The 14,366-nt window shown below is 40.8% G+C and overlaps 1 protein-coding gene and 1 non-coding gene across 2 annotated transcripts in view; one reads left to right on the forward strand and one right to left on the reverse strand.

The window, feature by feature from the left end:
- Positions 1-9,600: 9,600 nt before the first annotated feature.
- TRNAV-CAC lies at positions 9,601-9,673 on the reverse strand. The gene has a single exon. It is a non-coding gene; the product is annotated as a tRNA-Val (tRNA).
- A 3,533-nt stretch (positions 9,674-13,206) lies between these two features.
- SI (sucrase-isomaltase) overlaps positions 13,207-14,366 on the forward strand; it is an 83,623-nt gene continuing 82,463 nt past the window's right edge. The window contains exons 1-2 of the mRNA XM_038744099.1: positions 13,207-13,321; positions 14,178-14,284. Of these exons, the coding sequence (XP_038600027.1) occupies positions 13,207-13,321; positions 14,178-14,284 (222 nt within the window). The remainder of the gene's footprint in view (positions 13,322-14,177; positions 14,285-14,366) is intronic.

Raw genomic sequence — 14,366 nt, forward strand, 5'->3', positions numbered from 1 at the left:
TGCCTTCTGTGGTTGATTCACTTAGCCATTTAGAAGGAAGGAGAATTACTCTGTTTTATAGACCTCCAAATTGACATGAATCTTGATCCTTCTTGTCACTAAATTATTCTGACATGGTATAGCCAACAAGAAATGATACCAAAGTAAGTAATTATTAATTGTGAAATATCCCTGTTAACCATTTCCTGAGGTAAGGCATTTTACAATCTGTATGATATCCAGGTTAACAGTGCAATAAAAGTGCAATAAAAAGCCAATATATAATTAGACTGCTTAGGATGGTGACCATTTGCTTGTGTTACTCAGTAGCAGTACCAGATTGGAAATGCAATAGGTGATGAGGTAAGTTGGATTCATTGATGTTCATAACTCTGCTATTCTAATAGTATTGTTATACATGTGCCTAAAACTTAAGGTATCATATTTACAGATCCTTCTTTATAATTCTGAGAATGAGAGGATAAGAAGAGTAAAAATGGCCTGTGATTTTATGACACTAAAATATACAACAAGATTTGGTAATTGTTTTTATGAAATAAACATCTGCTCAATTGTTTTAAAATCTAAAGTGTTTTCAAATATAGTTAACTGATAAAACAGAGGAAAATTATCTTTGAATTTCATTAGTTTTACAACCAACATTTTGTAGAAATTAGGGCCAAAATGACTATCTTTCAAATATGACTTTTTAAAGATATTCGTTAAGCATTTACCATGTCAAACACCCTTTTAAGCAGCACCAGGATACATGGAAGTTAATTAGGTCGGACACAGTCCCTGTCCCATGTGGGGCTCAAAGTCTAAGTGGGAGGGAGAACAGGCAGTCCCATTTTACAGATGAGACAACTGAGGCACAGAGAAGTTTAGTAACTTGCCCAAGGTCACACAGCAAGCGACTGGCAGAGCCAGGATTAGAACCCAGGTCAGTAAGTCAGTCAGTCATATTTATTGATTGCTTAGTAGAGAAGCAATCTAGAGAAGCAGCGTGGCTCGGTGGAAAGAGCCCGGGCTCTGGAGTCAGGGGTCATGGGTTCAAATCCTGACTCCGCCACTTGTCAGCTGTGTGACTTTGGGCAAGTCACTTAACTTCTCTGGGCCTCAGTTACCTCATCTGGAAAATGGGGATTAAGACGGTGAGCCCCCCATGGGACAGCCTGATCACCTTGTAACCTCCCCAGCGCTTAGAACAGTGCTTTGCACATAGTATGTGCTTAATAAATGCTATCATTATTATTATTATTAATATTACTATGTGCAGAGCACTGTATTAAGGGCTTGGGTGAGTACAATATAACAATGAAGAGGCACATTCGGGCTCCCAGGCCTGTGCTCTTTCCACTAGGCCATATTTCTTCTCAATGACTCCTATTTTTTTGCAGGGTAAAGCAACTTATTATACTTCAGTTTTAAAAGCACTTTGATTTCTCTCGTATCCCTTGTAAATCATTTTGTGATTCAGTTAATACGCTTTCCACCTCGTTAAGTAGTGTTTCTTTGGGGGTAGCTAAGGGACATCTTGAGGCAAAAAGGCATTAATTCATCTTGCGATTTCTGATCATTTGGGTTGCGGTTACGGTAACCTGAAGTGGGGTTCATAGTATTGGAAATAAAGGCAGAGTTGAAATCAGCCATGCCAAACGTTTAGCTGAATGTGAGGTTACCTGCAGCTAGCAAGACACCTAAATCACAGCAGGGAAGCCGGAAAGGAGGCTTTCAGGCTGAAGGGGTTTCTGGTATTATCACTTACTCCTATCCAAGGTTCCAGGTTCTGGAACTGCTGCGCACATAGTTCCCCTGTCCTGAAGTCTGAGAGCAGCCACCTCCCTTCCAACCTAGAGAAAGAAACGGGACCGTTCGGCAGAGGCACCACGAAGATAATCTCCTGCAGTCATCCCTGCTGCTGTCTGAGGGATACAACGTCTAAGTAAGTCAGGGTGAACGTGTGTGTGTCTGTGTGTGTGTGTGGATGTTTGTGAGCAGCGATGAAGGGGCTATTGACATCTGTGTCTATTCAATTCTTAAGCAGCAGGGTCAATACAATCCAATCCAATCAGATCACACACGGGGTTCACACTCGAAGGGAAATATTCTATTTATTTTATTAATGATGTGTATATAGCTTTAGACTGTGAGCCCACTGTTGGGTAGGGACTGTCTCTATATGTTGCCAACTTGTACTTCCCAAGCGCTTAGTACAGTGCTCTGCACACAGTGAGCGCTCAATAAATACGATTGATGATGATGATGATATAGCTAGAATTCTATTTATTCTGATGGTATTAACACCTGTCTACTTGTTTTGTTTTGCTCTTGGTCTCCCCCTTCTAGACTGTGAGCCCACTGTTGGGTAGGGGCCGTCTCTATATGCTGCCAACTTGTACTTCCCAAGCGCTTAGTACAGTGCTCTGCACACAGTAAGCGCTCAATAAATACGATTGAATGAAAAGGGAGACCAGATGTTAAGTGACTCTTCCAAGGTTCCTCGGCAGGCAAGTATCAGCACTGGAATTAGAGCCCAGTCTCCTGATTGCCAGACCGGTGCTCTTTCCGGTGTCACTCTGATCTTTCCATTCTCTCTTTCATCTGTGTTTCTAGGAGTCATTCTGTATTTTTTGTACTTCTGCCTTTCTGTTTTCGTTCATTTATTCAATCGTACTTATTGAGTGCTTACTGTGTGCAGAGCACTGTACTAAGCACTTGGGAGGTACAAGTTGGCAGCATATAGAGACGGTCCCTACCCAACAACAGGCTCACAGTCTAGAAGGGGGAGACAAAGAGCAAAACAAAACAAGTAGACAGGTGTCAATACTGTCAGAATAAATAGAATTACAGTGATATACACATCATTAATAAAAAGAATAGAATTGTAAATTTGTTCAAGTAAAATAAATAGAGCAATAAATCTGTACAAATATATATACAGGTGCTGTGGGGAGGGGAAGGAGGTAGGGCGGGGGGATGGAGAAGAGGAGAGGAAAAAGGGGGCTCAGTCTGGGAAGGCCTCCTGGAGGAGGTGAGCTCTCAGTAGGGCTTTGAAGGGAAGAAGAGAGCTAGCTTGGAGGATGTGCGGACGGAGGGCATTCCAGGCCACGGAGTGGACGTGGGCCGGGGATCGACGGCGGGACAGGCGAGAATGAGGTACAGTGAGGAGGTTAGCGGCAGAGGAGCGCAGGGTGTGGGCTGGGATGTAGAAGGAGAGAAGGGAGGTGAGGTAGGAGGGAGCAAGGTGACGGAGAGCCGTCAATCTCTGTATGATGTTTCCATCATATTTTTCTTTCAATTGATGGTATTTATTGGCTGTATCTCTCTCAGTATATATTTCAGTTTCTTTTCCATCCCCACACCATCTCTCTAATCTATCATTCTGCCTTATACCATGTTATATTATTTCTCATTTTTCTGTCTCTTTTTTCCTTTTCCCAAAATTTGGGTCATTGTTCCTAACTGCATAACTCCAATTATTCTATTTGCCAAAGTATTAGAAAGTTCTGTACTGCCACTTAATTCCTTTTAGTTATTTTAGTGATATATTTAGTTAATCATTTTGATGATTGGAACTTCTTGTAAGTGTGGACTCAAAAATGTCTAAATATGTGACTGATTCATAGAAACTGCTATATCTGCTTTAAGCACTAGATTATTAGATTGAGAATCATTAGATTGAGGTCATTAGATTGAGAATCAGCGTGGCTCAGTAGGAAAGAGCCTGGGCTTTGGAGTCAGAGGTCATGGGTTCAAATCCCGGCTCTGCCACTTGTCAGCTGTGTGACTTTGGGCAAGTCACTTCACTTCTCTGTGCCTCAGTTACCTCATCTGTAAAATGGGGATGAAGACTGTGAGCCCCCCTTGGTACAACCAGGATCAACCTGGTCAACTTGTAATCTCCCCAGCGCTTAGAACAGTGCTTTGCACATAGAAAGCGCTTAATAAATGCCATTATTTATTTATTAGTACTGCTCCTCTGTTTTAAGGACTTTACTAAAAAAAACCGTTGTTTTTCTCTAAGTGATTTTTTTTCTATTAAGACTGTCAAGTGGTGATGCTATTAACATAATGGAAAATGTGATTATTATCATTGCTGCATCGACCTGAAGGTTAAAGATTAGTTAAATGAGATTTATTGTTTGTATAAAGTTAACCATTAATGGATCCATGTCCTTCACACAAGATTGAACAGCTTGCTAAATCTAAAGGCTTCTTTAGTGAATTATTATCATTACTAAGCAACAAGGATGTGACCAGGAGAAAGAGCGGTGCTCTGGGAATCAAGAAACAGAGTTCTAATCATGCGTCTGTGAGCTGGAGCTATGACCTCAGTGGTAAAGGTTTCTGACAGAAAAGTTTCCTAGAATCCCACCTCTTCTAATAAGGCTTGTCTGATCGATTTCCCAGAGCCCCCAATCATAGAACCCACCAATCAATGATCATTTATGAACCTATTTCTAGCCACATTTAAGGCTAGTAGATATGTTTAGTCAATTATATATTGTTATTTATTTAGAATAATCTAATTATAATTATTGTTTGTCTATGTTCTCCATTGAAATGTGAACCCATCATGAACATCAGTGTGATCTTCTTTATTTTGTCCTTCCCTACCATCAAATACAATGCACTGTATCACTGCTTGTAAAACTTATTTGTGTCTGCTAAGTAATGTGCTGTCCTCTTGCTCTGCTGCTCACTTGTTGCATGCTGGCCTGGCAAGAAAACAATTTAGCAGGAAGACTGCACAATACGCTTTGAGTTTCAATCAATTCCTTTGTCCAGATTCTTGTCCTTGAAGTTTTAGGACTGAGGCTAATCTGATACTTCCAGATATCACCGGAATAATCTAAACTTTTAGGCACATCCTTGTTTTCTGGGTTTCCAGTGATTATGACAACCACAAACAGCTTCTATTCAAAAGTGCTTCAAATCAAAAACTTTAGAAGTGATCGTGCATGTAGACTCACTATAGGCAGGGAACATATCTACCAAGTCTTTTATAGTGTACTCTCCCAAGTGCTTAATGCAGTGTTCAGCACACAGTAAGAGCTCTGTAAAGATGATCGATTCAATCATGACTGTAAACACTTAGGAGCAGGTCTTCCGAACCTGCTTGCTTCTCACAAGCTTCAACCTACTTACTCCCTCTTTAAAAGCCCATCTCCCTTTCCATCCCGTTTCGCTGAAAACAACAAAAAAAGTTGCTATCAATGACTGAAGGTGATTAACAAGTATAATTCCAAACTATTGGTTCTAGAAAGCTATTTCAAAAATGTCAAATGATTCTTTTAATATACAGGAGTTATATTACATTATATCTTTGCTTTCAAAGTCCCTTTGTTATCGAGTTCCTGTTTTACCCATCTTAGATAAACAGCAGCACACAATACAGATTATTTCGTCGGCTTGTTTAAGCCGATGAAGGGAAGTTGTTAAAGTGAAGGGAAGCTGCCTGAATATGACTCCAGGATGTTCATTTGCTTTGGAAGTGTTTTAGTTTATATACCCCATAAAATAAGCTATAAACCCATAAATGACTATTGAAATGTCAGAGTCCAAATTCTAATTATATTCATAAATGATTAAAATATTGATCTTTCAAGTAAGTATCTTTGAAATTTGCTAAATTTACAAGGCATAATTCATACATTCATTCAATCATATTGAGTGCTTACTGTGGGCAAAGCACTGTATTAAGCACTTGGGAGAGTACACTATAACAACAGACACATTCCTGCCCACAGTGAGCTCACAGTCTAGAGGGGGAGACAGGCATTAATATAAATAAATAAATGAATTACAGATATATACTGATGTGCTGTGGGGTTGGAAGGGAGGATGGATGAAAGAGCAAGTAAAAGGGTTGCAAAAGGGAGTGGGAGAAGAGGAGAGGAGGGCTTAGTCAAGGAAGGCTTCTTTGGAGGAGATGTGCCTTCATTAAGGCTTTAAAGTGGGGGGAGAGCAATTACTTGTGTGATATGAGGAGGGAGAGAGTTCCAGGCCAGAGTTAGGATGTGGGCGGGAGATTGGTGGTGAGATAGATGAGATAGAGATTAAAGGAATGAAGTGTGCGGGCTGGGGTGTAGAAGGAGACTAGTGAGATGAGATTGGAAGGGGCAAGGTGATTAAGTGATTTAAAGCCAAAGGTAAGGATTTTTGATGCAGAGCTGAATGGACAATCACTGGAGTTTCTTTAGGAGTGGGAAAACATGCTCTGAACATTTTTGACAGAAAATGATTCGGGCAGCAGAATGTAGTATAGATTAGAGTGGGGAGAGACAGGCGGCAGGAAGGTCAGCAAGGAGGCTGGTACAATAATCAAGGTGGCATAGGAAAAGTACTTGCATTAATATAACATTAAAAGCACTTGGTAATAATAATACTAATAATGATGGCATTTATTAAGTGTGTACTATGTGCAAAGCACTGTTCTAAGCACTGAATGATAATAATGGCATTTATTAAGTGCTTACTATGTACCAAGCACTGTTGTAAGCACTGGGGTGGTTACAAGGTGATCGGGTTGTCCCATGGTGGCTCACAGTCTTAATCTCCATTTCACAGATGAGGTAACTGAGGCACAGAGAAGTTACTTCATTCATTCATTCAATCATATTTATTGAGTGCTTACTGTGTGCAGAGCACTGTACTAAGCACTTGGGAAGTACAAGTTGGCAACATATAGAGACAGTCGCTACCCAACTGCTGGCTCACAGTCTAGAAGGGGGGAGACAGACAACAAAAAAACCCATGTGGACAGGTATCAAGTCATCAGAATAAATAGAAGTAAAGCTAGATGCACAACATTAACAAAATAAATATAATGGTAAATATGTACAGTGCCCGAAGTCACACAGCTGACAATTCGCGGAGCTGGGATTTGAATCTATGATCTCTGACTCCAAAGTCCGTGCTCTTTCCACTGAGCCATGCTGTTTCTCTATATTCCCCCACAGCACTTATTTACATATGTACTTATGCACAAAACCATAATTTATGTATTTGTATTAATGTCTATATCCCCCTCTAGAACGTAAGATCCTTTTTACAGGGAACCTATTACCAACTCTGTTGTATTGTATTCTCACAAGTGCTTAGTACAGTGCTCTGCTTGCAGTAAATACTCAATAAATACCATTGATTGATTGACTGATTGATTCAAAATAAATGTGTAAATTTTATACCTACTTTTCAAAAGCATTTATTAAGTACTATACTAAATGTTTGGGAAAGTACAATAGAGTTAGTAGACACTAGCAGTATAATAATTGTGGTATTTGTTAATTGCTTGCTATCTGCCGGGCACTGTAATAAGCGCTGGGGTGGACACAAGCAAATAGAGTTGGACACAGTCCCTGTCCCACAAGGGGCTCACAATCCTAATCACCATTTTACAGATGTGAGAACTGAAAGACAGAGAAGTGAAGTGACTTTGCCAAGGTCACTTGCCAACAGAAAAGTGGCGGAGCCAGGATTAGAACCCAGGAACCTCTGACCCCCAGTCCTGTGCTCTATGCATTAGGCCACGCTGCTTCCCAGTAAAATATAAAAATATGTATATAAGAGCAACAGAGGTCTGTGAAAAACCATGTGCTTAGTGCTGCAGTGAGTTTGGTGTGGGGTAATCAGGTGGGGAAATTAGAGATAAACAAAGGAAGGCCACTGGGTGTTGATGTGATATGAATGGCCTTGGAGATGGGGAGAGCAGTGGACTGTTTGATGGGATTGGGGAGGGAGTTCCAGGTAAAAGGAAAAGCTTTAGCAAGAAGTCAACTCTTAGAAACTTGAAAAAAAAAGCACTTATGAGAGGGATGTCTGGAGAGAGTATAGTGTTCAAACTGGGGCATTGTGGGACAGGAGTGAAGATAAGTATAAAATAATAAGTATAAGTAATAAAGTTTTGATTTCGAAGCACATTGTTCGCGGTTGTCACAATCCCTGGAAACCCAGAAAACAAGGGTATCAGGAGTTTCTGATTGATGCAGAGAGAAATGGGCTACCGTGGGAGGTTTCAGAGAACAGGGAAGACATGCACAGAATGCTTTTAGAGAAGCAGCATGGCTCAGTGTAAAGAGCAAGGGGCTAGTCCCGGCTCTGCCACTTGTCAGCTGTGTGACTTTGGGTAAGTCACTTAACTTCTCTGTGCCTCAGTTACCTCATCTGTAACATGGGGATTAAGACTGTTAGCCCCACGTGGGACAACCTGATCACCTTGTAATCTCCCCAGTGCTTAGAACAGTGCTTTGCACATAGTAAGTGCTTAATAAATGCCATCATTGTTATTATTATTAATAATAATAATAATAATAAAGCATTTCTGTGGGCCAAGCACTATACTTTTCACTAGTGTAGATACGAGTAATCAGATCAGACCCAAAATCTATCTCATAAAGGCTCACAGCCTGAGCCAGTGGGACAGCATTTGTCTTATTCTCAATTTACAAAAGAAGGAACCAAGGCACAGTGATGCTAATTAACTTGCCTAGGTTACACAGATTACATCTGATCAAGAATCTGGGTCTCCAGACTCCCAGTGTTGTGCTATTTTCACTAGGCTACGATGCCTCCCTAATGCCATATTAAATTGAGTTCTTTCATTTCAGTTCATTAGTTAAAACATTAATTATTTCCAGAGTCTTGATTGAAAGAATGTCAAAAAGTTGTAGTTGGATAACTGTAACATTTTGGATGTGCATATTGGAAGAATGTGCCATTGGTGGGAGGATTGAGGAGGTTAGACATTTTAACAGAAATTTAAAAGGAAAACTAACCAGCATCACACATCTGGCCAATATTGAAGATGGTGGGAGAGGTTAAATTGTTCCTGGTTCATTCTCCCTCATTGCCCTTTCTCAGAGTAACTACTATTTAGTCTACTGAATTATTCTCTCTTGGTTTGTCTCCATTCATTGTTTCACTCATTAAACCTCCTTTACCATCTTCTTGATTCAGGTGGAGAATCTGGCAAGGGATCAGCCCTGACCTATTTTTCCCCCAATAATAAATTTGTCTTACGTGGGTTATGAGGGAGGTACCTGGGGCAAAGATAATGTTGCTGTGGTGATTGTAAAATTGGCTGCATCCAACACACCCCACAAACACATCCACAAATAACACTGAATCACTTTGTGGGATATCCAATTTGAGAAGATTCTATAGCTTTAGAGGTATAGTGCATGAAATCTATGGAGGCCTGCTTGGCACCTAGGAAAAAACCCTTGTGATTATTGATGTTATGCAGTCACCCAGATTCTTCAGTAGCTACATTAGTCTTCTCACTCGTCTCCTTGTCACCAACCTCTCCTTTCTTCAGGATCCTATTTCAGAAATTCATTCAATCGTATTTATTAAGCACTTACCGTGTGCAGAGAACTGTACTAAGCGCTTGGAAAGTACAAATCAACAACATATAGAGATTGTCCCTACCCAACAACAGGCTCAATCAATCAATCAATCAATCATATTTATTGAGCGCTTACTGTGTGCAGAGCACTGTACTAAGTGCTTGGGAAGTACAAGTTGGCAACATATAGAGGCAGTCCCTACCCAACAGTGGGCTCACAGTCTAAAAGGGGAGACAGAGAACAAAACCAAACAGACTAACAAAATAAGTGTTTTCGCCCGGTTTCGAACCGGGGACCTTTCGCGTGTGAGGCGAACGTGATAACCACTACACTACGGAAACTGCTGTATAATAATAATGATAGCAATTGTTAAGCGCTTGCTATGTGCAAAGCACTGGGGGGATACAAGGTGATCAGGTTGTCCCACGTGGGGCTCACAGTCTTAATCCCCATTTTACAGATGAGGTAACTGAGGCTCAGAGAAGTGAAGTGACTTGCCCAAGGTCACACAGCAGATATGTGGCAGATCCAGGATTCAAACCCGTGATCTCTGACTCCAAAGCCCGTGCTCTTTCCACTGAGCCGCGCTGCAGAAGCGGTGTGGGGAGGGGTGTGGGGAGAAAGACAACAAAACAAAACAAGCAATAACAATAAACAAGAAATAACCGCTTACATCCACTTATCCAAAACCTCAATGATTCCTAAGACTATCTGAACAATTGTTATTTTTCTTGTGGCATTTGGTAAGTGTTTACTATGTGCTTGCTGAGCACTGTGCTAAATACTGCCGTAGATACAAGACAATTAGGGCTCACGTCCTGAGAGGGAGGAATAAGAGATATGGTATTAAATGCCCATTGGTAGGAAAGACAGAGAATAAAATGAATTACAAGTTTGGGAAAGCAACACAGTTGAAAGATAGTAGTAATTATTTTATTTGTTAAACATTTTATTTGTTAAATATTTGTAGTTGCCAGATTCTCCACCTGAAACAGGAAGATGGTAAAGGAGGTTTAAATGAGTGAAAGAATGAATGGAGGCAAACCAAGAGAGAATAATTCAGTAGACTAAATAACAGTTGATCTGAGTGTCAAGCACTTTCTAAGCACTGGGTTAGATGTGTTAATTGGGTCACACACTCTCCTTGTCCCACGGAGGGCTCACGATCTAAGTAATAGGTAGAACAGGGATTGAATCCTCATTTTGCAGATGAGGAAACTGAAGCACAGAGTATTTGTGACTTGACCAAGGTCAGACAACAGGAAAATGGAAGAGCCAGGATTAAAACCCAGGCCCTCTGACTTTTGGGCCCATGCTCTTTCCACTAGGTCACCTGGCTCCTACTAAGTGAATACCCAAGTGCTTAGTTGATAGTGAAGTTCTGGAGTGGCAATATGGAGATAGGTTCGGGAGATGAGGGAATACTTCCTGGAATAAATCTGATGTGCAAGTTGTGAGGTCCGGGCTTGTGCCTGCTACTTCCATTGTATTGTACTCACACACATAAGGGTCCAGGACTCTTACCACAATAAGCATTCAATATATTCCACTGATTGGATGACAGAAAGGAGGGTGTGAGCAATAGATTGGTAGATGCTAGCAGTAGATGGTTGATGAGAAATTCAAATGGGGCTGCAGAGGAGTAAAGTATGCATGGTGTAGTGGATAGAGCATGGGCCCAAGAGTCAGGAGGTCATGGATTCTAATCCCATCTCCGCCACTTGCCTGCTGTGTGTCCTTGGGCAAGTCGCTTAGGTTCTCTGTGCCTCAGTGACCTCATCTGTAAAATGGGATTAGAGACTGAGAGCCCCACGTGGGATGGGACTGTATCCAACCCCACTTGCTTGTATCCGCCCCAGCACTTAGTACAGGGCCTGGCACACAGTAGACACTTAACAAATACCACTGTTATTATTATTATGTGTAATGAGAAATTCATTCATTCATTCATTCAAGCATACTTATTGAGAACTTCCTGTGTGCAGAGCACTGTACTAAGCATTTGGGAAGTACAGGTTGGTAACATATAGAGACGGTCCCTACCCAACAGTGGGCTCACAGTCTAGAAGGGGGAGAGAAATATGCGAGGGTAGGTAAGTAATAGGGAGAGAGAGTTGAACAAGTGCCTTTAAAGTCAGGTGGAGGCTATACTTGACGTATATTAGAAGAATGGGTAACCATTAGAGGATTTTGAGGATTGAGGAAACATGTGACAGAAGAGCCTATAGAAAAATGATTCTGACAGCAGAGTGACTATGAACTGGAAAGGGGAAAAGCTGAAGGAAGTAGTACCAGCATATGATAAGTGATTGGACCCACACGGTGGAAATTTAGATGGAGAGGAAGATGTGGTTTCTGGTGATGTGAAGAAAGAACTGGCAGTATATGGTGACTGAGGAATGAGGTGAGTTGAAAGAGAGAGAGGACTCAAAGATAATGACAAGATTTCCAACTTGAGAGATGGGAGAATGGTGATGATAGGAAAAATTGGGGAGAAGAGGACTGGGGAAAGAAGCTATGGAGTTGGTTATCCTTAAGACATGTTGAACTTGCAGTGCTGTAGGTACATTCCTGTAGAACTATCCTGGAGGCAAGGGGAAATTGTGAGATGGACAAGATGGAGAAGAGGTCAGAGCTATTGTGATAGAATTGGGGAGTCATTTACATAGATGCGATAGTTGAAGCTTGGAGAATGGTTAAACTCCCCAAGAGAGTAGGTTCAGACTGAGAATAGAAGAGGACTTAGAACTGAGTCTTGAGTGACACCCACAGATAGGGAAAAGCCTGTGAAAGAGACCAAGAATGAACAGTCAGGGAGGTAGAAAGATAACCAGGAAAGGTCATAGAAACCAAGGGTAGATTGTTGGTTTCGAAGTTACCCAAAGATACCTTACCATATCTTATTATTGATTCTCCCGCCTCTGATCCCTTACTCATTCCCTTCCTCTTGTCTGGGACTTTCTGCACTTTCAACCTTCCCCGTCTCGGCCCTTCCCATTTTCAGTTGTCCTGAAAGCAATAGTACAGAAGTCAATATCTGACTAAATAATAATAATAATGGCATTTGTTAAGTGCTTACTATGTGCAGAGCACTGTTCTAAGCGCTGGGGGGGGGCGGTTACAAGGTGATCAAGTTGTCCCACGTGGGGCTCACAGTCTTAATTGCCCTTTTACAGATGAGGTAACTGGGGCTCAGAGAAGTTAAGTGACTTGCCCAAGGTTACACAGCAGACATGTGGTGGAGTTGGGATTCAAACCCATGGCCTCTGACTCCAAAGCCCGTGCTCTTTCCACTGAGCCACGCTGCTCCTCCTTATAATAATGGCATTTGTTAAGTGCTTACTATGTGCAAAGCACTGTTCTAAGCACTGGGGGGGATCCAAGGTAATCAGGTTGTCCCACGTGGGGCTCACAGTGTTCATCCCCATTTTACAGATGAGGGAACTGAGGCACAGAGAAGTTAAGTGACTTGCCCAAAGTCACACAGCTGACAAGTGGCGGAACGGGATTAGAACCCACGACCTCTGACTCCCAAGCCCAAGATCTTTCCACTGAGCCACGCTGCTTCTCTGGGTCTAAATCTCAAGACCCAATATTCTATCAAGCCAGGAGCCACTTAACACTTACGTCTATTTATCTACAGTGCTCTGCACACAGTAAGCGCTCAATAAATACGATTGAATGAATGAACCTCTTATTTATTCACTTATTTAACCCTTTTAAAAATATTCTGGCTGTTTTATCTTTGGTTTTTGTCTTACTCTCACTGTACTGTTTGGTTGATAGCAAAAATTAACTTTTATTTTTAGTATTAGAATCAGTTAAGTTGATAAAATCCTTATTACCTAAAAAAATATTGTTTCTTTCCTTTTAGATGGCGAGGAAGTTCAGCGGATTAGAAATTTTTCTGATAGTCCTTTTTTCCATAGTGACAATAATAGCTGTAGCCTTGGTTGTTGTTTTAGCAACAAAAACACCTGCAGTCAAAGGTATGAACTATTGAATGATGAATGATGAGCTATGAACCATCTACATTGTAATGGATTAAATAATTGTTTATTCATCGATGGTAATATACTTCGTTATCATTAATAATGAATAGATCCTGTGATTCTGATAGACCCCAAAATCAAACCAGGATTTTATTACTGAGGATGTTGCCAGAGTGACTGGATAGCTGTATATGTATATGATTCTGACTTATGCAAGTAATGATAATGATGGCATTTATTAAGCACTTACTATGTGCAAAGCACTGTTCTAAGCACTGGGGAGGTTACAAGGTGATCAGGTTGTCCCACGGGGGGCTCACAGTCTTAATCCCCATTTTACAGATGAGGTAACTGAGGCACAGAGAAGTTAAGTGACTTGCCCAAAATATGATTGATTGATTGATGTGTATGCTAAATAAGCTCAGTGTAAATTTGTTTGAATTTATTCCCTGTCCAACTTCCTGCCTTTTCTGGTCTGGAACTCCTTCTTTCTTTCCTCCTAATTTCTCCTCTTGTTGGAGTGAGCGTTAGAGAATTGAGTCTGAAAAGGGAAAATGATGAGAAGACCATTATAACTTTTTTCCATCATACTGGATAAGAACTGTATTGGAAACTGCCAAGGGAGTCTTCCAGAATTTTCAAGTTCTTTCCCACTTAAGCATCTCCTGATGAAATCTATGCAGACAGCAAATAGATTCTAATCTACTGAATGTATGAATGTTTATTCAAAACAATTAAACATGTCATATGCATTTGCTTACAACACATAAAGTATTAGTTTCTTCAAAATGTTTCCCTGTATACCGAAAGTGTGAATGTCATATTTTACTTTGCTTGCCGGTCTTTATTCTAGAATATGTATCAGGATACCCACCACCTACTCCAGGAAAATGCCCAAGTGATCCAAATGCCCATATAAATGGAAGAATAAACTGCATACCAGATCAACTAGCAACAAAGGTTAGAAAATTACATATATAGGTCACATTTATGAAGTGACATTTTATTTATCCTTTGGTATATATGTTCTTACATTAATCTG

This window comes from Tachyglossus aculeatus, chromosome 1, assembly GCF_015852505.1.
Source record: "Tachyglossus aculeatus isolate mTacAcu1 chromosome 1, mTacAcu1.pri, whole genome shotgun sequence".
In the NCBI taxonomy this organism is placed as follows: domain Eukaryota; kingdom Metazoa; phylum Chordata; class Mammalia; order Monotremata; family Tachyglossidae; genus Tachyglossus; species Tachyglossus aculeatus.